The 27193-nt window shown below is 41.5% G+C and overlaps 1 protein-coding gene across 1 annotated transcript in view; it reads right to left on the bottom strand.

Annotated features, from left to right (window-relative positions):
* csmd2 (CUB and Sushi multiple domains 2) overlaps window positions 1-27193 on the bottom strand; it is a 662931-nt gene that overhangs the window by 282240 nt on the left and 353498 nt on the right. Inside the window, exons 13-16 of the mRNA XM_034160153.1 lie at window positions 20079-20261; window positions 15204-15394; window positions 12627-12762; window positions 613-807 (exon numbers count right to left, since the gene is read on the bottom strand). Coding sequence (XP_034016044.1) covers window positions 613-807; window positions 12627-12762; window positions 15204-15394; window positions 20079-20261 — 705 coding nt within the window. The remainder of the gene's footprint in view (window positions 1-612; window positions 808-12626; window positions 12763-15203; window positions 15395-20078; window positions 20262-27193) is intronic.

A 27193-nucleotide genomic window follows, 5' to 3' on the forward strand; every position in this document is an offset into this window, starting at 1 on the left:
ACAACTGTAATGCTGAAAACACAAAAGTAAAACTTCTCAAGGCAGTAAATTCAATTTGCCAAACAATTTCTTGAAGGAAAAGATGAAAAAGTCTATTCCAGGGTTAAACTAATGCCACATTTACACAGGATTGAGACATACGAAGATCTACAAGATCATGACATTTTGTCAACTCTCTCAAGTCTTGGCTGTTCTCCACTGTGATCTGTTATTTGTGTTTAGACCAAGCTTGCACTGCAACTGAATTATGCAAGTGGAAAATATGTTAATATCAGCAATCACTGATGCAACCCCATGCAGAGTCAATTGGAAGTCTATTACGACACATAGGATCAAATTGGCAGTGAATTGAGGCTGATGAGACTGACACACCTGATGAGGAGCGATGGAGAGTGATGGTGACCAAGAGAGATCTTTTTTTTTTCCGAACACTGAGACCCCATTGTGACTAGACTGCAACCACAGTGGGAGTCAGTGTGAGTGACGGTGAGCAGAGGCCGTTCGTCAATCTCATTTCGGTCATGGACTCAGTGAAAATGGGGTATCAAGTTGTGATGCGGTATTCCAAATCTAAAGAACATTGTCATAGACAGCAACTCATACTTGACCTACCTTCACAGCGAGGAACAGCATTGTCCCAAACCACATTGCCATCTTTGAGGATGCAGGAGATGGTCTGAGATCCATGAGTCTTTACGAAGCCCTCTTCACACAGGAATGAGATGGAGCTACCGAGCTGGAGGCTCTCACCAAAACGTTTCCCATTTACTGGTACACCTGGGTCTGGACACTCATTGTGGCGAAATGCTGTCAGAAGAATGGAGAACATGAATATATATATATATATATATATATATATATATATATATATATACACACACACACATACACTCAACAAAAATATAAACGCAACACTTTTGGTTTTGCTCCCACTTTGTATGAGATGAACTCAAAGATCTAAAACTTTTTCCACATACACAATATCACCATTTCCCTCAAATATTGTTCACAAACCAGTCTAAATCTGTGATAGTGAGCACTTCTCCTTTGCTGAGATAATCCATCCCACCTCACAGGTGTGCCATATCAAGATGTTGATTAGACACCATAATTAGTGCACAGGTGTGCCTTAGACTGCCCACAATAAAAGGCCACTCTGAAAGGTGCAGTTTTATCACACAGCACAATGCCACAGATGTCGCAAGATTTGAGAGAGCGTGCAATTGGCATGCTGACAGCAGGAATGTCAACCAGAGCTGTTGCTCGTGTATTGAATGTTCATTTCTCTACCATAAGCCATCTCCAAAGGCGTTTCAGAGAATTTGGCAGTACATCCAACCAGCCTCACAACCACAGACCACGTGCATGTTCACCTCCAAGTGAGGTGGTCTGAGACCAGCCACTCAGACAGCTGCTGAAACAATCGGTTTGCATAACCAAAGAATTTCTGCACAAACTGTCAGAAACCGTCTCAGGGAAGCTCATCTGCATGCTCGTCGTCCTCATAGGGGTCTCGACCTGACTCCAGTTTGTCGTCGTAACCGACTTGAGTGGGCAAATGCTCACATTCGCTGGCATTGGCACGTTGGAGAGGTGTTCTCTTCACGGATGAATCCCGGTTCACACTGTCCAGGGCAGATGGCAGACAGCATGTGTGGCGTCGTGTGGGTGAGCGGTTTTCTGATGTCAATGTTGTGGATCAAGTGGCCCATGGTGGTGGTGGGGTTATGGTATGGGCAGGGGTCTGTTATGGACGAAGAACACAGGTTATTGATGGCATTTTGAATGTAGAGAGATACAGTGACGAGATCCTGAGACCCATTGTTGTGCCATACATCCAAGAACATCACCTCATGTTGCAGCAGGATAATGCACGGCCCCATGTTGCAAGGATCTGTACACAATTTTTGGAAGCTGAAAATGTCCCAGTTCTTGCATACTCACCAGACATGTCACCCATTGAGCATGTTTGGGATGCTCTGGACCGACGTATACGACAGCGTGTACCAGTTCCTGCCAATATCCAGCAACTTCGTACAGCCATTGAAGAGGAGTGGACCAACATTCCACAGGCCACAATTGACAACCTGATCAACTCTATGCGAAGGAGATGTGTTGCACTGCATGAGGCAAATGGTGGTCACACCAGATACTGACTGGTATCCCCCCCAATAAAACAAAACTGCACCTTTCAGAGTGGCCTTTTATTGTGGACAGTCTAAGGCACACCTGTGCACTAATTATGGTATCTAATCAGCATCTTGGTATGGCACACCTGTGAGGTGGGATGGATTATCTCAGCAAAGAAGTGCTCACTATCACAGATTTAGACTGGTTTGTGAACAATATTTGAGGGAAATGGTGATATTGTGTATGTGGAAAAAGTTTTAGATCTTTGAGTTCATCTCATACAAAATGGGAGCAAAACCAAAAGTGTTGCATTTATATTTTTGTTGAGTGTATATATACGCACACATACATACACAATATTGTGCAAATGTTTTAGCCACATTTAATGCATCATAAAAGCATTAAAAATGGTACAAAACCTAATTCTCTCTCTCTCTCTAATATGTATGTGTGTGTGTATATATATATATATATATATATATATATACATACATATATACATATATACGAGGTCTATTAGAAAAGTATCCGACCTTATTATTTTTTCAAAAACCATATGGATTTGAATCACGTGTGATTACATCAGACATGCTTGAACCCTCGTGGGCATGCGAGAGTTTTTTCATGCCTGTCGGTTACGTCATTCGCCTGTGGGCAGTCTTTGAGTGAGGAGTCGTCCACCCGCTCGTCGATTTTTTTCATTGTTTAGGAATGGCTCAGAGACTGTTGCTTTGTTTGATAAAAATTTTTTCAAAACTGTAAGGCACAACTGAGTGGACACCATTCAATAAATTCAGCTGGTTTTCGGTAAAAATTTTAACGGCTGATGAGAGATTTTGGTCTGGTAGTGTCGCTTTAAGGACGGTCCACGGCGCCTGATGGCGATCTGCGCTTCGAGGCGGCAGCGTCTCGCCGTTTCAAGTTGAAAACTTCCACATTTCAGGTTCTGTAAGTCGTCAGAGAACAGAGAACTTTCAGAAGAAGTCGGCATGAGGAGTTTATTCGGACATTCCATTGTTAACGGTCATTTTGTAATGAAAGAACATGCGGGCAGAGTCGCATGTCGGGCTGGACCCGACCGCGGGGGGTCGCGGCAGGAAAAACACCTCCGTTGGAAATCTTAACGGGCAAGTTGGAACATGCCCAAGCTGTTAAACAATTTCTCAGTTACTCACTTGTTGAAAGCCATTAAAAGCCGCCTGCATTCTACAAATGGTTTTCAACACGGAGGTGTTTTTCCTGTCGCGGCGCACACAGATTTGCCGAGTCGTCACGGAAACGACTCGGCGAATTTGCGCGTACGTCTTTCATTAAAAAAATGTCCTTAAACAGTGGAATGTCCGCATAAATTCCCCATGCCGGCCTCTTCTGAATCTTCTCTGTTCTCTCACGATGTCCTGGGTGAATTAAGCCTTAAATTAGGATGTTTTAAGCTCGAAACAGGCCGACGACAGCGCCTGGAAGCGCTGCAGGACGTCCCGCTCCGTGGGAAGTCCTTACACCGACAGAAACACCCCATAATCTCTCATCAGCCGTTAAACTTTTCACAGAAAACCATCTTAATTTCTCGAATAGTGTCCACTCGGATATTCCTCACAGGTCCAGAAAAAATTTTGATAAAGCAACGCGCGCCGTCTCGAGCAGCGTGTGAAACAAAGGAATTCAGCCGAGAGGGCGGGACCACATCTCACTCAAGGCCTGCCCACAGGGAAATGACGTCACCGACACGCGTGAAAAAACTCACGCATGTGCACGAGGGTTCAAGCATGATTGGTGTAATCACATGTCATTCAAATCCATATAGTTAAAAAAAAAATAAAAGGGTCGGTTTATTATCTAAGAGACCTCGTATATATATATATATATATATATATATATATATATATATATCAATCAATCAATCAACTTTTTTCTTATATAGCGCCAAATCACAACAAACAGTTGCCCCAAGGCGCTCCACATTGTAAGGCAAGGCCATACAATAATTATGAAAAACCCCAACGGTCAAAACGACCCCCTATGAGCAAGCACTTGGCCACAGTGGGAAGGAAAAACTCCCTTTTAACAGGAAGAAACCTCCAGCAGAACCAGGCTCAGGTAGGGGCAGTCTTCTGCTGAGACTGGTTGGGGCTGAGGGAAAGAACCAGGAAAAAGACATGCCGAGAAGGGGGGCAGAGATCGATCATTAATGATTAAATGCAGAGTGATGCATACGGAGCAAAAAGAGAAAGAAACAGTGCATCATGGGAACCCCCCCATAGTCTACGTCTAAAGCAACATAACCAAGGGATGGTCCAGGGTCACCCGATCCAGCCCTAACTATAAGCCTTAGCGAAAAGGAAAGTTTTAAGCCTAATCTTAAAAGTAGAGAGGGTATCTGTCTCCCTGATCTGAATTGGGAGCTGGTTCCACAGGAGAGGAGCCTGAAAGCTGAAGGCTCTGCCTCCCATTCTACTCTTACAAACCCTAGGAACCACAAGTAAGCCCGCAGTCTGAGAGCGAAGCGCTCTAATGGGGTAATATGGTACTACGAGGTCCCTAAGATAAGATGGGACCTGATTATTCAAAACCTTATAAGTAAGAAGAAGAATTTTAAATTCTATTCTAGAATTAACAGGAAGCCAATGAAGAGAGGCCAACACGGGTGAGATATGCTCTCTCCTGCTAGTCCCCGTCAGTACTCTAGCTGCAGCATTCTGAACCAACTGAAGGCTTTTTAGGGAACTTTTAGGACAACCTGATAATAATGAATTACAATAGTCCAGCCTAGAGGAAATAAATGCATGAATTAGTTTTTCAGCATCACTCTGAGACAAGACCTTTCTGATTTTAGAGATATTGTGTAAATGCAAAAAGGCAGTCCTACATATTTGTTTAATATGCGCTTTGAATGACATATCCTGATCAAAAATGACTCCAAGATTTCTCACAGTATTACTAGAGATCAGGGAAATGCCATCCAGAGTAACGATCTGGTTAGACACCATGCTTCTAAGATTTGTGGGGCCAAGTACAATAACTTCAGTTTTATCTGAGTTTGAAAGCAGGAAATTAGAGGTCATCCATGTCTTTATGTCTATAAGACAATCCTGCAGTTTAGCTAATTGGTGTGTATCCTCTGGCTTCATGGATAGATAAAGCTGGGTATCATCTGCGTAACAATGAAAATTTAAGCAATACCGTCTAATAATACTGCCCAAGGGAAGCATGTACAAAGTGAACAAAATTGGTCCTAGCACAGAACCTTGTGGAACTCCATAATTAACTTCAGTCTGTGAAGAAGATTCCCCATTTACATGAACAAACTGTAATCTATTAGACAAATATGATTCAAACCACCGCAGCGCAGTGCTCTTAATACCTATGACATGCTCTAATCTCTGTAATAAAATTTTATGATCAACAGTATCAAAAGCAGCACTGAGGTCCAACAGAACAAGCACAGAGATAAGTCCACTATCCGAAGCCATAAGAAGATCATTTGTAACCTTCACTAATGCTGTTTCTGTACTATGATGAATTCTAAAACCTGACTGAAACTCTTCAAATAGACCATTCCTCTGCAGGTGATCAGTTAGCTGTTTTACAACTACCCTCTCAAGAATCTTTGAGAGAAAAGGAAGGTTGGAGATTGGCCTATAATTAGCTAAGATAGCTGGGTCAAGTGATGGCTTTTTAAGTAATGGTTTAATTACTGCCACCTTAAAGGCCTGTGGTACATAACCAACTAACAAAGATAGATTGATCATATTTAAGATTGAAGCATTAAATAATGGTAGGACTTCCTTGAGCAGCCTGGCAGGAATGGGGTCTAATAAACATGTTGATGGTTTGGACGAAGTAACTAATGAAAATAACTCAGACAGAACAATCGGAGAGAAAGAGTCTAACCAAATACCGGCATCACTGAAAGCAGCCAAAGATAACGATACATCTTTGGGATGGTTATGAGTAATTTTTTCTCTAATAGTCAAAATTTTGTTAGCAAAGAAAGTCATGAAGTCATTACTAGTTAAAGTTAATGGAATACTCAGCTCAATAGAGCTCTGACTCTTTGTCAGCCTGGCTACAGTGCTGAAAAGAAACCTGGGGTTGTTCTTATTTTCTTCAATTAGTGATGAGTAGAAAGATGTCCTAGCTTTACGGAGGGCTTTTTTATAGAGCAACAAACTCTTTTTCCAGGCTAAGTGAAGATCTTCTAAATTAGTGAGACGCCATTTCCTCTCCAACTTACGGGTTATCTGCTTTAAGCTACGAGTTTGTGAGTTATACCACGGAGTCAGACACTTCTGATTTAAAGCTCTCTTTTTCAGAGGAGCTACAGCATCCAAAGTTGTCTTCAATGAGGATGTAAAACTATTGATGAGATACTCTAACTCCCTTACAGAGTTTAGGTAGCTACTCTGCTCTGTGTTGGTATATGACATTAGAGAACATAAAGAAGGAATCATATCCTTAAACCTAGTTACAGCGCTTTCTGAAAGACTTCTAGTGTAATGAAACTTATTCCCCACTGCAGGGTAGTCCAACAGGGTAAATGTAAATGTTATTAAAAAATGATCAGACAGAAGGGAGTTTTCAGGGAATACTGTTAAGTCTTCTATTTCCATACCATAAGTCAGAACAAGATCTAAAATATGATTAAAGTGGTGGGTGGACTCATTTACTTTTTGAGCAAAGCCGATAGAGTCTAATAATAGATTAAATGCAGTGTTGAGGCTGTCATTCTCAGCATCTGTGTGGATGTTAAAATCGCCCACTATAATTATCTTATCTGAGCTAAGCACTAAGTCAGACAAAAGGTCTGAAAATTCACAGAGAAACTCACAGTAACGACCAGGTGGACGATAGATAATAACAAATAAAACTGGTTTTTGGGACTTCCAATTTGGATGGACAAGACTAAGAGACAAGCTTTCAAATGAATTAAAGCTCTGTCTAGGTTTTTGATTAATTAATAGGCTGGAATGGAAGATTGCTGCTAATCCTCCACCCCGGCCCGTGCTATGAGCATTCTGACAGTTAGTGTGACTCGGGGGTGTTGACTCATTTAAACTAACATATTCATCCTGCTGTAACCAGGTTTCTGTTAGGCAGAATAAATCAATACGTTGATCAATTATTATATCATTTACCAACAGGGACTTAGAAGAGAGAGACCTAATGTTTAATAGACCACATTTAACTGTTTTAGTCTGTGGTGCAATTGAAGGTGCTATATTATTTTTTCTTTTTGAATTTTTATGCTTAAATAGATTTTTGCTGGTTATTGGTGGTCTGGGAGCAGGCACCGTCTCTACGGGGATGGGGTAATGAGGGGATGGCAGGGGGAGAGAAGCTGCAGAGAGGTGTATAAGACCACAGGTGGCACCTGTGTGTCTATATATATATATATATATATATATATATATATATATATATATATATATATATATATATAGACACACAGGTGCCACAAGTACTAACACATAGATTTCCTGCTGAAACATGGCATACGCCAAAATCCAGAAATTGGAGTAAGCACAGAAAATGCCTGGTGTTTCAAAGTATGCATAGGCATGGATCCCAGCACATTATGTTTGTTCATCCTACTTAATGTGGAATTAAAAACACAAAACTCTCTGGCCACACCACTATTTACATATGCAATTCCATGTAAATAGGCCCTTTGAGCACATATTCCCCACTCTGTCACATCAGACAATATGAACACAGAAAAAAAAAAAAAAAAAAAAAAAATATATATATATATATATATATATATATATATATATATATATATATATATATATATATATATATATATATATATATATATATATATATACAGTGTGAGACAGATGACTGGAAATGACACACAGGGATAGTTTATTTGGTACCTTGTCAAACAGAATAAAAAGGAAACCACAACAATGTGTGTTGTATGTGTGTGTGTGTGTGTGTGTGTGTGTGTGTGTGTGTGTGTGTGTGTGTGTGTGTGTGTGCGTGTGTAAATGTGTAAGGCCGGAACACTGTGAGCTCAAAGCAGCACAATCACACTGAAGTTTAAAAAATAGGTGAACTTTATACACCCGTTTGACAAATACTGAACACAGGGAGACAATTGGGGGCCTATTAAGAAGCACTGCAGCTGTAGTGTCACCATCAAGAACAAAAAAAACATATTTGAATGTGCACATGCCCGAATGTGCCTGTGCTGGTTTTCATTCAGAACAATTACACACACACAAAAAAAGATTTACACAGCAAGCAGCCATCCATCATGCAATGTGCCAGCTCCTGTTCCCAATCCACCCCAATGTATTTGCGCATCACATATGATTTAAACATTGACGGAATGAAACTGTTTCCCATTAACAAAAACAAATTCATCATGTGATAACACCTTTATAACAATATGTGCGCAGTAATAGTTCCGATCAAATTAGGGAAGGTTCTCACTGCAAATTGCATTTAATGTTGGAATGTGATGCGCCTGGGTGACATTCGGATGATTGTGCTCCACACAGCTGACATGGCTCGATGCAAGGTTGATTGGCACACTCCTGACTGATCGGCCAGCTCACGCTGGAATGCCCCTGTTGCAAGGACACCCAGCGTGGTCAGCGCCTGTGTGGGCACAGACAACCACCTGGCTCCTCGCCATCTTGTGTTCCGGGCCGGCTGAGCTCTGCGTGCACCTCCAGTAACACTGGCCTTGGTAATCTAAATCCGCTAATGAGCCAATAATTGTTATTTGCAAGTAAACCCTCGCATTTCCTAAATACACACTCACGCCGGATTGCACCATTTGCAAGGTCCTCTGACAACAGCCATTGTTAGTGCCATTTTACACATCACTTTGGCTGTGCTTTTAGGTCCACCCATGTAATGTAAAATGTGGGTGTGTTAATTGTTCAAAAGTGTGTCTCTAGTGTACACATCACTCTGATGGGTTCATGTTTTCACACTAAGCACAGTTCCCAGCATCACCTGTACATGTCGGCACATCTGAAAGTTAGCATGGAGATGTACGTATGTCACTTTTGTGTGTATGCATGCTTTGTACATGAGGCTCACCAACTCTAAGATCCTAAGATGAACGCTAAAATTCTAGCTGGCAATATCATTAACCTTTTGTCTTTTTTTTTTTTCTTGTTTACTACTGTTGGACTCGCTTGCTCCTGTTGCACAAATGTACTGTGGCATCACCCACTCAATCTCATCTTCAACCGCTTACTCCAGTTAAGGGTCACAGGGAGGCTGGAGCCCATCCCAGCAGTCTGTACTGTGGCATGTAACTTTAAAATAAAAATGTATTGCATATAAAAAAAAATAGAACAGTGCAATTACGTCTGATACTAATCCTTCTCACATATCACCTTTTCTGTGCACCAAGGTTAATTTCCAAGAGTAATTAGCCTAAGTTTCTTGACAAACTTTTTTTTTTCTCTGTTGTCAGCATTTGAGGATGCCAGCACTAAACAAGAAGAAATTTGTTTCACTTAGTCACATTGATTCGTCCTGCTACAGTAATTGTAGAGCACAAAAACAACACAGTAAGCAGATGACACTGCTGACTCATAAGTAGACTAAATATTTTCTTGAGCTCTCAAACATCTGCTCAACAGACATATGAATAAAATGACAGGCATAAACCCTGTTGCCAAAGGTGTGAAGAAGAAGAGCTTCCCCCCCCGGATATCTCATATATATCCATATCCCCCCTGGATATTTCCCCCACCCCTGCAAAGCAAGTCTGCTTTACCATTATCACTCATTTTATCCTACCCAGATTATGAAACAGTGGAAAACAGTGTCTGACCAGTTTTTTTTGTATAAATTCTATCTCCAGCCCCATCATGGACAGATGTTCTCTCATATTTCAGGTTGTCAGTCAGGTCCATATATCTGTAGAGTATATTTGGAAGGGGGATTCAAATATACTTCAGAATCGGAAATATTACTATTGTAGAAAGCTATAGATACATACAGAAAGAATACCAATATCGTTCACTGTCAGTCAAACTGTGCTTCATCTGGGACCATAACACATCCATGAAATGTAGAGTTTAGAGGTTCCTCTATCCTGATTGGGCCTTATCAAGGTTTAGGTAAGCTTTAATCATTGCTGCCCTGTAGCAATGAAGCCTTTCAGGGGGCTTCCAGGGTGGGAGGGAAGATATCCTAGTATATTTCCCCCGGGGGGGAAGATATCCAGGGAGGGAAGATATACTGATATACCAGTAAGCAAATACATCACTCGTGTCGCAATCCTGCCTGTTCATCCTCTTTCTCTTTCACTCTCAGATGCATCTGAGGGTCGGTTGCACACATAGGAGCTAATGGATCCCTCTTCTGTAGCCATCAGACTCAAAGAGTGTGCACCAACCTCATCCATCACAATCATCTTATTTATTAACATGCCAAAAATCCCCTCAATACAGTTTGGCGTGTGTTTAATTAACATGAATGATGGGAGCTGTCCTCTCAGTCATATACAACCCCCTAAAAACAATCTGTGGTTACATGACACTATTCTCAGGATCTAAACATCATCTTCAATTAACTGCGCTTGACATTAATTCACCATGCTGCACTGGTTATTTACTTGTTCATCTAACTTGTTAATGAATGCAGCAGTTGCCATGTGGTGTCCACATTGTGGCTATACAGAGGGAGCCACGTCAGGATGACGGTACTGCAAATGAGCTGGAACCAAAGCCCAGTTGCATTGTGGGTAGACATTGTGGCACTTTAATTATAGTATAAGTGGTTTCTAGATTGTGAGCCAGTTCCATAAAAAAAATACAAAAAACAAAAGGTTTTTGCTGTGCAAAACAACATCACCATCCTGCTCCGTTGATGTCACTGACAACAGATCATTGTATTCTGCATTGGATGGCAACACTATGCAGTATATACACAGTACAAGTCAAAAGTTTTGAATAGTCTAGGAGCATGTGATGATGCTGTGTGTTCCTGTGTCCACAACTCCATGGAACTGCCTTGGGTTCTTGATGGCAACCATCCAGGCAGACACCCAGTCCATTATCACATCTGTTGTAGTGTGTGTAGTGCTCTCCGCAGATTTTCATCAGGAAAATGGCAGAACGACTGGAGCAGCGCTACTGCATCAAACTTTGCCAGAAACTGGGCAAAAGCCAGGTGGAAACCATTCGGAAGATTCAGACGGCTTTCGGTGACGATCCTATGGGCATCACACAGATTAAGGAGTGGTACAACTGGTTTAAAGACATCCGCACAGTGGTGGAGAGCGAGCCATGCTCTGGTCGGCCATCAACATGCTGAAATGACCAGATCATTTCCAAAGTGAATGCTGCGGTGATGTGGGACCGTCGTGTGACTATCCGAGAAATTGCGGAAGAGATGGACATCAGTACTTTTTTGGCACATTCCACTGTGACAGAAGATTTGGCCATGAAAAGAGTGGCGGTGAAATTCGTGCCAAAGCGCTAACAGTGGAGCAAAAGCACCTTCGTGTTAAAGTCTCACAGGACATGATGGAGTCCGAAAAATGATGCCACCTCTTCCACAATTTCTCGGATAGTCACAAGACTGAAAAGCCACCGAAAGTCGTCTGAATCTTCCGAATGGTTTCCACCTGGCTGTCGCCCAGTTTCTAGCAGAATTTGATGCAGTAGTGCTGCTCCAGTCGTTCCGCCATTTTCCTTGCAATGAAAATCTGCTGAGAGCACTACACATGACCTCACACAAATCCTGCTTGCCAGCAAATGACGCATTCGACAGGTGTGAAAAAATTCACGCATGCGCACGAAGGTTCAAGGTTGGCTCATGCAAGCAAGCACACGTGATTCAAATCCATCAGGTTTTTGCAAAAAATACAAAGGTCGGATACTTTTCTAACAGACCTCGTATATCAACAAAAGTGGTCCATTTTAGTGGAATAAGCATTTAAATGTAGGTCGGCGATTATGTTAAAGTGAAAATGACTGTGGGGCCTTGACAGGTATACAGTAGGTGCTGTATAATGGGAAATTCTAGTTTTGGGATGTGGTTGTAAGCACAAATCAGGCTCATTGCACAACAATGTATAGGTGGTGAATGGTTTCAGCTTCTGAAATGATCTATACAGTATCTGGAAATTGCTTTACCACCTTTTAGCCAGCAGGTACTGCATCTGAGTATAAAATGTGACTGGATTTGCTGAGTAGTCAGCAATGACCTAGAATAAACCATGATAAGTAGTGCTCCAATAAATCTTTCAAGTCTGGATGGTGTAGCTTTGTTAGATATTACTTAGTTTCTCTGTCTTTTATACTGTATATTTGCCACAAAAGATGTTGCCAAGGGGTTAAAATGACCTCATGCAATATTTTGGAGGCAAGAACATAAATATGGAAGGCAGTTCATGAAGAACTTTGCATTGCCACAGAAAGGCAAAATCTCAGAAAACAAAATATGAAATCAGAATAGTCTTTTAGTTGCAAAGACGGAGTGTATTGCTGTGAAGTACTGGAAGACTCAAAACTTACTTGTAAATGTGATGTTGAAGCCTCTGTCTGTGGAGGTGTGATCAGTCAGGAACTCCAGCCGTGCTACATGGGCACTCGTTGTAATAGGTGGAGGCAGGACATCACCAGAGAAGGTACCCAAGATGGGAGACTCTGCCTGGTGAGGAGGAGTTCTTTGATGGAGTTAAAGTAGTCAGTGATTCATTTATTCAGTTTCTGCCATTTACGAGGTCCGTTAGAAAAGTATCCGACCTTATTATTTTTTTCAAAAACCATATGGATTTGAATCACGTGTGATTGCGTCAGCCAAGCTTGAACCTTCCTGCGCATGCGTGAGTTTTTTCATGCCTGTCGGTTGCTTCATTCGCCTGTGAGCAGGCTTTGAGTGAGGTGTGGTCTACCTCTCTCGTCTATTTTTTATTGCGAATAAATGTCTGAATGATTTGGATCTTTGCTGCATCAATTTTTTTCCAGAAACTGTAAGAGACCTCCAGGTGGACACCGTTCGAAAAATTAATATGGCTTTCAGGGATGATTTTCTGGAGATTAAACAGATTACGGGGTGTTACTGCCCCTTTAAGGACGGCCCACAACTGCTGAGAGTGCAGCACGCTCCCAGCGCCGATGGACAGGCTGACACCCCGCACAAACAACCAGATCATTTCCAACGTGAAAGCTTTGTTGATCCGGGACCTCGTCTGACTTTCACAAAAAGGCAGATGTGGACATCAGCACTTTTTCTGGCACATTCCACAGTTACAGGAGTTTTTTTTTCATGGAAAAAGAAGCCGAGGGACGCACTACGGAGCAGTTCATTACGCAGGAACAAAACCACCTCGGTGTTGGTCTCACAGGACGGCTTAAAGGTGGATTTCAGACGGATTCCAGTTGCTTTCCAGTCGTGTGAATATCCGATTATGATTGTGCATGAGCTGAACATGCCAGAACATGTCCTGTGAGGCTTCATCACGGCGTTTCTTTTCGCCATGCAGCTCCGCCGCGACGCGCAGAATTCCTCCAACTTTGTTCCTCTTTCCATGACAAAAGCTCCTGTAACAGTGAAATGTGCCGTTCATTTCTAAACTGGACGCTGTCTTGATCCGGTATGTCCTCTGACTAGCACAAGAATTGTGAAAAGACGTGGACATCAGCAGTTTTTCCTGCACATTAAGACAGACGTCCGGAGGAGTTCGGCGCGTCATGGTGCAGCCGCTCGGCGCAAAGAAACGCCGTGATGAAGCCTTTAAGCCGTCCTGTGAGACCAACACCGAGGTGGTTTTGTTCCCGTGTTTGTGCGGGGTGTCAGCCTGTCCATTGGCGCTGGGAGCACGCTGCGCTCTCAGCAGTTGTGGGCCATCCTTAAAGGGGCAGTAACACCCCGTAATCTGTTTAATTCCCATAAAATCGTCCCTGAAAGCCATATTAATTTTTCGAACGGTGTCCACCTGGAGGTCTCTTACAGTTTCTGGAAAAAAATTGATGCAGCAAAGATCCAAATCATTCAGACATTTATTCGCAATAAAAAATACACGAGAGGGGTAGACCACACCTCACTCAAAGCCTGCTCACAGGCGAATGAAGCAACCGACAGGCATGAAAAAACTCACGCATGTGCACGAGGGTTCACGCAATCACACGTGATTCAAATCCATATGGTTTTTGAAAAAAATAATAAAGTCGGATACTTTTCTAACATACCTCGTATAGTGGTTGGGGGCAGAGTGGCAACAGACTAAGCAGCTCATCCCACACTTATCTATCCTCAACCAGGTCCTCTGGTGCATCTCAAGATATTTTCAAGCCAGTTTTGATATTTAATCCCACCAATTTGTTGTGGGTCTTCCCTGTGGACACTTACATATTGGACATGCCTGGAAAACCTCCCTAGGGAGACGACCATGGGGTGTACTTACCAAATGTTCAAGCCATCTGGCTTCTTTTGATGCAAAGGTGCAGCAGCTCTACTTCAAGGCCCATCTTGAATTTTGACCTTCTCACCCTGTATTTAGCTGTAAGCCAGATACCCTATGAGAGGACCTCATTTCTGCAGGTTGCATCTCCAATCTTGTTCTTTCAGGCACTACCTAGTGTTCGTGAGGGTGGGTGAGGATTGACAGGTAAATTAAGAGCATTGTCTTCTGGCTCAGCTTTTTCTTCACCAAGGAAGCCCAGTACAGCATCTGCTGGACCTTAGCTGCAGCTCCGATCCTTTTATCAATCTCAGACAACATCTTACCCACACTCATAAACAAGACCAAAAGATCATTGAATGTCTGCACTATGGGCAATAAATCTACTCTGATCCAGAGGGGAGAAACCACCCTTTTCTAACTGAGATGCTGATCCTTATCTCAGTTGCTTCACACTCAGCCTCAAACCTGCCTGGTGTGCACTGGAGGTACCTATCTTATGAAGACAACAGAACCACATTGTCCACAAAAAGCAGTGATGCAATAAGGAATTAAAGTTCAAGAAAGGGCCAAAGTGAAAATCCTCCAAAGGAAACAGTGTTAATTTAGCAAAAAACACCATGTGCTTATATTTAGCAGCTGTTTTATCAAAGTTAATCAAGAAAACTAACTACTCATTAAAAAATACCTTTCCCCCATCCTTGATTGAGAGGAAATCAAACTGTTTCTCCATGCTGAGATCGTTGAAGGCCAGATTGATTCTGCTCTCAGGATTAGTGATGATCAGCCACACACAGTGCATGTTGTTGCCATACTCTTGTGGGTAATTTGGGGACAGCAGTACTCCTGATGGAGTAGTGAAGTTGAAGAAACAGGAGACTATGTGGAGAGATAAAGAGATGTGGACAGTTTGAGACAAGAGACACCTGAAAAAAGAACAAAAAGTCAAAGTGGTACAAAAAGATGGGGCAAATATAGGTTGAACCACCATGTCTCAAGCCTAATACTTTGAGAGTTGCTCTGTAGATGGGGCACCCTTACTGGCTAATAGTTTAATATTATGTTGTTATCTTGCAGCTTAACCATTGGAAAACCAGCACACCCCAACTTTAATTTTGTTTGCAGTATATGAATGAGATGAAATAGGTCTAATTTGATATAGTCAGCATCTACAGCCCACTTAAGGGCCACTGGGTAATCATAAAAATTTGCTCAAACAAACAGCAACAATGGAAACTGAACATCACCACCTTCGCTGGCAAAGAGAATAGCTCAGAATAGCTTAAGACTTTGCTTAAAGTGAACTTTTCAGTGTTATGTGCCAAATTTGACTCTTGTGCCAACAAACCCTGTGTCATTCAGCTTGGTGATGTTTATCTGTGAGCTGCAGCTTTTTGTCTCGCCTACTATCTTATCAATAACACAGCAATCAGTATCATCTGCACGATCCAAACTCATTTCTTATTCTCCTCACATGAGTATTTGCCTTTCACTCTGTTAATTAGCTAATAAGGTCTTCTATTGTCCCAAAATCCACAGCCTCTGCAGGGTAAACCACAGGCTTAATCTGACCATCAAATCATGTAAATGTCCCTGCAAACATTCCGATGTTGGATGGGTCATATGTATTGATATGTGTGAGGTTTTTATTGCTGTGGAGTGATTGAGCAATCTATTTTGGGCAATTTAATAAGTGTTGGCATTGGAATGATTTTGGATTTTGAACAGTTTGAAGTATATCTGCTCTGGGGAAAGGTATGGCTGGACAGTATGCCTAAAATTTATATCACAGTATAATTTGAAGCTCAAAGTGTAATGGTATATATCGCGGTTTATTCATCTTTCTTACAATGTCAAAGTACATGCTTCTGAAGTATTATGCAGACTGCAGGCAGCAATGACTGATATACACTCAACAAAAATATAAATGCAACACTTTTGGTTTTGCTCCCATTTTGTATGAGATGAACTCAAAGATCTAAAACTTTTTCCACATACACAATATCACCATTTCCCTCAAATATTGTTCACAAACCAGTCTAAATCTGTGATAGTGAGCGCTTCTCCTTTGCTGAGATAATCCATCCCACCTCACAGGTGTGCCATATCAAGATGCTGATTAGACACCATGATTAGTGCACAGGTGTGCCTTAGACTGCCCACAATAAAAGGCCACTCTGAAAGGTGCAGTTTTATCACACAGCACAATGCCACAGATGTCGCACGATTTGAGGGAGCGTGCAATTGGCATGCTGACAGCAGGAATGTCAACCAGAGCTGTTGCTCGTGTATTGAATGTTCATTTCTCTACCATAAGCTGTCTCCAAAGGCGTTTTAGAGAATTTGGCAGTACATCCAACCAGCCTCACAACTGCAGACCACGTGTAACAACACCAGCCCAGGACCTCCACATCCAGCATGTTCACCTCCAAGATCGTCTGAGACCAGCCACTCGGACAGCTGCTGAAACAATCGGTTTGCATAACCAAAGAATTTCTGCACAAACTGTCAGAAACCATCTCAGGGAAGCTCATCTGCATGCTCGTCGTCCTCATCGGGGTCTCGACCTGACTCCAGTTCGTCGTCGTAACCGACTTGAGTGGACAAATGCTCACATTCGCTGGCGTTTGGCACGTTGGAGAAGTGTTCTCTTCACGGATGAATCCCGGTTCACACTATCCAGGGCAGATGGCAGACAGCGTGTGTGGCGTTGTGTGGGTGAGCATTTTTCTGATGTCATTGTTGTGGATCGAGTGGCCCATGGTGGCGGTGGGGTTATGGTATGGGCAGGCGTCTGTTATGGACGAAGAACACAGGTGCATTTTATTGATGGCATTTTGAATGCACAGATATACCGTGACGAGATCTTGAGGCCCATTGTTGTGCCATACATCCAAGAACATTACCTCATGTTGCAGCAGGATAATGCACAGCCCCATGTTGCAAGGATCTGTACACAATTCTTGGAAGCTGAAAATGTCCCAGTTCTTGCATGGCCGGCATACTCACCGGACATGTCACCCATTGAGCATGTTTGGGATGCTCTGGACCGGCGTATACGACAGCGTGTACCAGTTCCTGCCAATATCCAGCAACTTCGCACAGCCATTGAAGAGGAGTGGACCAACATTCCACAGGCCACAATTGACAACCTGATGGACTCTATGCGAAGGAGATGTGTTGCACTGCATGAGGCAAATGGTGGTCACACCAGATACTAACTGGTTTCCCCCACCAATAAAACAAAACTGCACCTTTCAGAGTGGCCTTTTATTGTGGGCAGTCTAAGGCACACCTGTGCACTAATCATGGTGTCTAATCAGCATTTTGATATGGCACACCTGTGAGGTGGGATGGATTATCTCAGCAAAGGAGAAGTGCGCACTATCACAGATTTAGACTGGTTTGTGAACAATATTTGAGGGAAATGGTGATATTGTGTATGTGGAAAAAGTTTTAGATCTTTGAGTTCATCTCATACAAAATTGGAGCAAAACCAAAAGTGTTGCGTTTATATTTTTGTTGAGTGTATATATATATATATATATATATAAAACTATAATATTCTGACATTTGTTCTGTGAATCTGCAGTAAATAGAAACAAATACAAAACTATGATCAAGTAACTGCAGTCTTTAAAAAAAAACTTCCATTAAATATATTTAAAAAACACATTGCACAAAAAAAAATTAATGATCGACAGAGGAAGCTTTTCTTCCACCATCTCCACTCTATGATTCATATGACATTACAATGGATGCATTCTTTTGCATTCATTATACTTCACAACATGTTTTAAAATGAGGCGACAGAAAAGATTGCAACCACTCTTTCCTGACAGTTTGCAAATGATCATTTTCTGCTCACAATGGATGGCACACTGGTCTTTCCTCATCTGGACTGCTTTCTGACACTTTTTTTTTTTGCATTTCAAAACACAGCAACTGAGAAAACATTTTTCAGAGGATTCACTGGTGCAGGCTATTGACACTGAATCCTTCTGTATCAGATAAACGGTAAGGTTAGTTATATCCCTGTGACTATATGTTGTTAATACCATTCATCCCAAGTGTAAGCTACATCTCTGATCTGGCATCAGTACAGTCAGTCACACACTAATACAGTATATTTCACTTGTACTTCTCTGTTATTGCTATGGCTATAGCAGATGGTCACCCAACTGAGTCTGGCCTGCTTGACCTTTCTTTCTAAAATAAAACCAAATGTTTTTGTTTTATGATTTTTTTTTCCCCATTTTGGAAGAGTATTGTATCGACAGATCCTGCATGCCAAATGTGTACTTTAGTGAGGTGCGACCTCATATATTAATATCGTCATATTATTTAACAGAAATGTTACCAGAAGTAGGACTTCTTTTGTGTGTGCATGCTAGAGTAGGAGGGGGGAGAGAGAGAGAGACAGAGAGAGAGAGAGAGAGAGAGAGAAAGAGACAGAGACAGAGAAAGAGAAAGAGAGAGAGAGAAAGAGACAGAGAGAGAAAGAGAAAGACAGAGAGAGAAAGAGAAAGTTAAAGTTAAAAAAAAATCCCCCTCATCCCAATGCCCCCCCCACCCAACCACCTACCCACCCACCCACACACACACACACACACACACACACACACACACACACACACACACACACACACACACACACACACACACACACACACACACACACAGTGGCCCAAATATTCTGCCTTACTTACACACCAAGATTGATGATGATATGTGCAGGCATGTAGGGTGTACATGTATTATAAACCCACTTATGTAAGACACATCTGAGTATTGGGCTCTTTAAATAAAGAAATACAAAGCAGTGAATTGTAGATCACATTTTTCATGGTCTAAGGCTCAACTGCTTTATAATGATGGATGATGTGCGAGGTCAGTGCCTGATGACACCTCATCTTTAGGCCTATGTGACCATACAAGCACAACTTGTATCATGAATACGAGTATGTGCATATTGTGTGTAGAAATGGCAAGTGCATTGGGTGAAACCTAGCAATGATAGCAGTGGTGTGCTTTTTTGTACAAGGTTAAAGAATGATCCCAGTTATTTGCACACAACAAAGTGAAGGTTTTGAAGTGGCTATCCCAAAGCCCCAAAGAGAACATTTACGGATTGATCTGATAAAATTTGGCTGAACAAGATGCCATACAACTTTAAATATTTACACCAGTTCATGATGAATGGGACAAAATTTTATCTAAATATTGTGAGAAACATGTGGAAGGCTATCCAAAAATCCTTCATTCAAATTAAGCAAGTAAAAGTCAATAGCATTAAATACTAACAAAATATAAGTAATATTTTGACATGAAGAACAGCTACTGCAATTAAATGTAGACATATAGCAATTAATTTCTAATAATACTTCTTTCATCATTATTTTGACTTTTAAGAAAACAGTAATAAAGTAGACATTGTAAGGGCCTCAAGCCATCACTTCCTTGGCAAAGTAAAATGTGGTAGAATTTAGACAACATGTACATAAACATTGAAAATGTATCAAATGTATACATATGATATACCATAAAGGATCCAGAAACTTACACACACAACTTGGCTTCTTAGCGGACCACTGATTGTTCTTTTGACAGGTGATGTTCTTTTTACCAACCAGTTCAAAGGCAGGCAAGCACTCAAAATGCAGTCTGTCCCCATGACGAAAACTGGTCCCCTCCCGTTTGCCATAGGCTGGAATACCTGGATCGCCACAGCTGCCTTGGTCAATTTCTGTGCGAGCGAAGATAAACACAAAGGCCAGTGTTCAGTATGCAAAAATGACATTTAAAATAATTATTATTTAAGAGAAACACACAAGGATAGAGCTGCCAGTACGAGCTTGTATGGGAGCAATTAAATTTAAAGGTCACAATTTAATTATAAGTCTTCACATGATGTGGTGCACTCATTTGGCTGTCCAGTCTTCAACTTGCACACAATTAGTCTTCAGTTCTCTCACCTGCCATTGTGTAGAAAGAGCTCTGCAGCAAGAGATTTTCTCAAACTTTCTTCACAAATGACAGTATGATGGAAGCTACAAAGGGTTGTTTAATTATACTTCTACTTTAAGGCAGCTGTGAATTGTGCTGGTTGAATTCCATGAGGTCCTTGTGGTTCCATCATGCACACTCTGTTACACAAGGAGACTCAGGCCCCTGCTTGGCTGTTTTACAAATGAAACATTTGCAACATCTCAAAACATGAAGATATAGTGGACACAAGGTTCAATTCATTTCACTTCAATTTATTTGTACAACACCAAATCACAAAATAAGCCACCCAAAGGCACTAAACTTACACACCCCATGAGTAAGCACAGTGGCAACAGTAGTCAGGATAAACTGGCTGAATAAATGAACAGAGACTCCCCCTGTCAATTATACTTGAAACTTGTCCATCATTGAACTTATCCACTGTCTCACTGAGGTCACTTTGTGTACCAGGGTTTATCTTGTTATCTTGTGTGTTTGTCAAGATATGGCATCCATTGGGTTACAGTGAATCAGCCCTGTGATTGCAATTACAACTGACGCATGCCCAATGTCCAGCTTGTCTGAGATATTTCTTAGGTGACAGCATTCATTAGGTGTACTAGCTTCCAACTTCATACACAAAGTCAATATGAAGATATTTTGTCTGCAAGTTTACAGAGACAGTACCCTGGTGGCCATAATTAGAAAATGCACCAAATGTCAATAGTGTCTGGGGTATTAGTGAGTTGACCTTTGTACATGTATGCATTATCTTTGTGAAGATAATGCATATACATTTTTTTCAGAGACTGCACCTAAGGTGGCCACAACTACAACTGATACTTTTGCCAATATCTAAGTCAAAAAGTTACTTGACCTGGTCTGCACATCTGCAAAGCAGGTACAACTACTTTCATAACAAAATCATTTTTTTTGTGATTAGTGTTAAATGATAGAGCACAAAATGCCTCAAAATCAAAATTGTAACTGGCTCTGCACTACAATTAACAATTAGATACACTCTACAGTACCATACACTGCAAAGCATTAGCCATTTATTAGGAGGTTTGCGGTGAAAAACTAATTCCTTGCACATGTAGTTCCATTATAATGATGGCAAAATGATCATTCTTCTCTTTTTGCCCTCTTAATGAGACATTTTTTTTAATTTTCTGAGACAAATTTTTAATTTTAAAATGTCTTATTTTAAATTTAACACTAACATGCATTTTCTGATATGACCAACTGTATATACTTTGACATTTTTATTTATTTATTTTATTTTATTTTATTTATTTATTTATTTATTTATTTTTTGCTCACCCACTAACATATTGTGGAGCAGACAAATCCATAAAGAATAACAACAGTGGTTATTTTCCCTGGAGACATTGTTGACTTTGGAAACATAATTGCGCCATGTGTCACATATTTCCAAGAATGTTCATTTGGCAGCTCTCCTTATAAAAGGGCTCTGGCAGGAATCACACAGAGTGGCCACTGGTTAAGTGGGTGTGTGTTACAGAACCAACAGGAGGTTAGATAGACTTCTGTGACATATTTAGTAAAGTCTAATATGAGCTGATTCAGGATTATATGGTGCATATAATTGGGGGGTTTCAAAAATGCACAGGTCTTGCATTATTATACTTTTAAGGTGATTTAAACTTCAATAAATTAGTGCAAACTGCACAAAACACTATTTTCAACAGTGCAATCCCTTTAATTCATGCCCCTGGGTCATTGGATTTGGAGATCCAGAGACACATGGGAAAAGCTCAGAGTTTCTGGATAAAGGTGTTTGTTGATGTTGAAATATTTGCAGAATTAAGTCCAAGTCTATAGGGTCCTATTGCTTACTCTCTACTTTATGGTTGTAAGACTCGGACTAAGACTCGGAGACCAACCAGATACCTAAAATAATGACAAGATGTCTTTGGTACTTGGTCTCTTTAAAGGACCATGGGGTACTGCTGGAATGACATTGTTTCAACCACAGTTACTTGGGGTGGAGATGAGATGAGAAGCATCACATTGTGAAGGGGTTCATCTTATGACATACTGGCCATATGGTGATTTTATCTGGGCATGACTAATCAAGCAGGTGTCTCAGTGCTAAGGACACCAGTGGCTGGAGAAGCCAAGGAGGATACCCATGTTTCACTTGGCTGTAGCAGATGGCTACTTTCGAGAAGTGGGGATGCCTTAGTGGTTGCCATGCAGGACCCAAGGCAGTTCTATCGTGTGGTGGATGTGATGATGGCACCATCAGCACATGCTTCCAAACCTGACCTGAAACCATCTCAAGGCAAAGTAGAGAATGAGAACAGTAGCAGTTTTAGTCACTGAAAAACTGCTGAATGTGTTTTCCTGTTAAAATTTCAGTTAAAAGAGAGAATGTCTACATCTCCACAAGGAAATACACCAGTGGGGTAAGGGTGGGGGGTGGATAGTGTGAAATTGCACTTGGTGATCATTCTAATAATACAAGTGATTGAGAATGCATGGGCTTCAATATGGGAGGTGAATTGGTTCAAAGCACTTCTTCCTCTTCAACAAGTTGAACTTGTTTTAATTACAATTTGCTACAGCTGGTGCACTTTCTATTTATTACTGATGAAAAATAAGCATCTGGGAGAGAACCAAGTCCCTCACAGATGCTGATTTTTCTCCATCTCTGTGCTTGTGAGAGGCAAACACAACATTTGTCCAAAAGAATAATTCTGGCATCTCCCCCACCCGACAATTCCAAAAATCACACACAAACAGAATCAGTGCGTGCCCTCCCTTTGCATTTGTTGCCATGTGAACACTCCATCCACAGTGGAAAAAAGGATTTTAAATGAAGCATCACCTTTACATGAATGAAATCATGACACTTAATTTGACATAACAAAACTCGGTCAACATAACACCATGACTTCACTCAGTCAAATGGAGTCACCAAAACCTTTGTTCATGCAATGGACACATTAATATTCACATGCACATTAGTCACACAGGTTATATTCATTTATTTTAGCAATTAATTCATTTGTTAATGCTCAAAAGGCCCCATGTCCATAATTATGGTGCACCATCTAAAGGACACATCACTGAAAAAAGCAAGACAAAAGAAAGTGTCTCACTAAATAAACTAAGTTTATCAAACTGATATTAACAAGTTGGCATAAATATTACTTGTTAAGTTCATTTGGATCAACCTAATTTATCTGAGTAAAACCAGTTGAAGTATTTTCTTCTTAATTTGATAAGTTGACCCAGCAATTCCCTTGGGCACCAGGCAGAAATAAGTTGTATTTAGCCTTTTAATCATTGGGTCTGTTTTGGGCATAATGAAAATTACACCAATCAGATTGTCAATTGTCATTGTGTTTAAGGGTGTTTTCACATGAAAAAATCTGGAATAAGGTTGGAACTAAGGTTCATGTTCACCACTGGACTGATAGTACAGCACACTGGGCATTTGCCCGCTGGCCTGATGGCCTACTGGCCTGCGGATTTTTTTTTTAATTTTTTTTACGAAGTATAATATATAATATAATAATAATTTAAAACATAACACTATAGGTGGACACCGGTATATAAACCCTCCTATTGGTGCATAAACTGGTAGATCGGCCCTTTAGTCATGATTGATTGTGGCCTGGACCAATGAGGTGAGGGGCAGGCCAATTACCCCTCCATCTCAGGCCTCGGTTGGGCTACACAGTGCGCCAGTGCCAGACAGAGTGATAACAAGCGATATGGATGGTGGCAAGAAGAGGAAAGGTGGCGCTGAAAGAGCCAGGGATCAGAAGAGAGTAGCCCTTCAGGCAGATGCTGCAAAATGTCTTAAAATAACAGACATGTTTGCTTTGCATGGACGCGGAGCATCCACATCTGCGGCAACCTCAGCAAGTGGTGGAGAAGAAGTTCAACAGGTGGATGAGGCGGGGACCACTACGGCCATGACGGTAAGTGAAGGTTAACTTCAGCTATTAATTGATGAACAGCAACCTAACTTGTTCATAAATCAGACATCTGTGTGTGAGAGAGACATTCTGATCTTCTGGTCCGAAGTAAAGTCTTCTATTATTATGTGAATCATTTATTCATTCATTCATCTTCTACAACTTAATCCATTTATGGGTCACGGGGGGCTGGAGCCTATCCCAGCAGTCATAAGGCGTGAGGCGGACAGGACGCCAGTCTGTCGCAGGGCCACAAACAGACAAACAAACACAGACCCACCCAAACACACAAACACTATGGACAATTTAAAGAGTCCAATCCACCTAACCCGCATGTCTTTGGATGTGGGAGGAAACCGGAGCACCCAGAGGAAACCCACGCAAACACGAGGAGAACATGCAAACTCCACACAGAAAGGCCACAGGAATTGAACCCACGACCTTCTCACTGTGAGGTAACAGTGCTAACCACTAAGCCACCGTGCTGCCCTATTATGTGAATCATCCCTTTTTATTTTATACTCTAAATTAAATGGATGAAACAAATCCTATTCTTTCCAAGTCCTGGCATAATTTTGCATATCTAACATTTTACTTTAAATTGAGAGTCATTATCTAAGTTGATTAGCAACACAAATTGGTAATAAAAGAAATCCTTGATGTTACTTTTAGCTTGTAGTGAGAGAGACAACTGTCTCCATCTTGTGGCCTTTTTGTGTATTGCAGTTTCAAAAGTTCAACCTTTCTATCCAGTCATTGGTCCAGTCATCCAGTCATTTCTTGCTTTATATGATGAATTGTATCACACAAGTAATGATATATTATTTATAGTATAGCCTACAGTATTTATATAACAAATGTTTTTATATAATTTCTATTTCTAAATTTAAGTAACAAGGCTGAATGAAATGACGGCTTATTATGTCTAAAAAGTAATGTGACCTACTGTCAATAGATCATACTTTTGATAAGCCTATGATAACTGTATTTCGGGAGAACTTTTCATAATGTTTCTGTGTAGGCTCTCAGTTGTCCAGGTGGTTTCCACAGTAGAGAAGCTTGAATCTTCGACTGGACTGGGTTGCTTGACACGAGGACGTTTCGCTTCAAACCACAGAAGCTTCCTCAGCTAAAATTCTTGCTCTGGTGGTCTGACTTCTGTCTTGACACTTGTAGAGAAGAATAATCAAGAAGTCACAAAAGCTGGAGTTTTAAACCTAACCAGACCCCTCTTACCTAGAGGCAGACTGCTATAAGCCAGTGACTAAACAATAGCTCTAATTAGCACCTATTGTGCTTAAGTTAGCACCATCCTAATGACAGGGTAGCTGTCCCTCCTAATGATGGGACAGAACCTCTCCTGATGGCTCCCTTGACGACTCTGCTGATGACGTGAATGACTCATTACCATGAACAAAAGACTGAAACTGCTTTGACCTGAGTACTGTTATGTGCTGGGGTGTTTGGCTGGCTTTTTGTTTTCTGTTTCTCCCACCAGGTGGTATGCATTTAGGACTGAGTGGCTGAGCATTAGGACCTCACCCTGAACACCTGAGGCTTGTTTTCACGTGCAGGTCATCAGGACTCACAGCTGTGGTGTATTCTGTCTTGAGCAGAGATTGCTGCATTTAAACCTTGAATGCACAGTGTGTGATTGCCAGAGACTCGACCTTGTGAGCAGACGTGTGAGATCGACGTCAGGAGAACAATCTCACCATTACGGACACAGAGACCGCTCCAGGTTTGACGCCACAGTCTGTGAAGGAGGATTGGGTGAGGTCTCACGCTCTTCAGCACACTTCCTGAGGTAATTTGGTTTTGGTGACTTTTATGAAGTAATGACAGTGGATTTGGTGTCCCTCACACCTTGTTGTATTGAGCTGTCACGTTATGCTAATTGTCTAATCACCTTCTGCTGCAGTAGAGATTTGAACTGAGTTGTTCCGTGCCTGCAGGGTGAGAAGCTGATATATATTTAAGCCAGGAAGTGTTTGCTGATTGTCTGCACCTTTTGAGCTGTGTCTCTCTGGGTGGAGAGTGTTGGACTCACCTCATGTTTTCTTTCTTCACAGACTCGGTTTGTCGCGGCCACCTGGGGGTGTCGGCGGGGTCCCTGGGTCCGAACTGCTGTGGCTCCGGACCGTTTGCGCTGCTGAGAGCGCGCCGTGTTTTCACCTCACCAGACCGTGGACATTTTTGGTTGTTTATCACTGCACTCATTATGATTATTAAATTCTGTTATCTTTTGAACCGTGCTCTGCTTATTTCGTGCTGGGTCCTGTCAAACGCTGGGTCGGTGCTCCGACCGCGTCCGACACATAACAAGTATCCCATTGTAAACAGGGGATAAAGCGTGTCTCAGACCCCCTCTCCGGTTAAGGCTGGGTTTCAAATGTTTCAAAAAGAATGCCTCCTTGACCCCTCTCTCAAACCATTTCTTCTCTCTGGCTAATATTTTAAATTCCTTGTCCTCAAACGTGTGGTTAGTGTCTTTAAGGTGGAGATGAACTGCAGACTGAGGTCCACTGGCGCCCTCTCTGCGGTGCTGGTATAGCCTTTTGTGTAAAGGTTGCTTAGTCTCATCTATGTAGTGTTCGTTACAGTTTTCCTGACATCTGATAGAATACACTACATTGCTCTGTTTGTAACTAGAGATCCTGTCCTTAGGGTGACAGAAATTAGTTCACCCTAAGGACAGGATAACACAATAATTTTCAAGTAAGTACCCAATTACTCG

The sequence above is a fragment of the Thalassophryne amazonica genome, chromosome 20 (assembly GCF_902500255.1).
Source record: "Thalassophryne amazonica chromosome 20, fThaAma1.1, whole genome shotgun sequence".
In the NCBI taxonomy this organism is placed as follows: Eukaryota; Metazoa; Chordata; class Actinopteri; order Batrachoidiformes; family Batrachoididae; genus Thalassophryne; species Thalassophryne amazonica.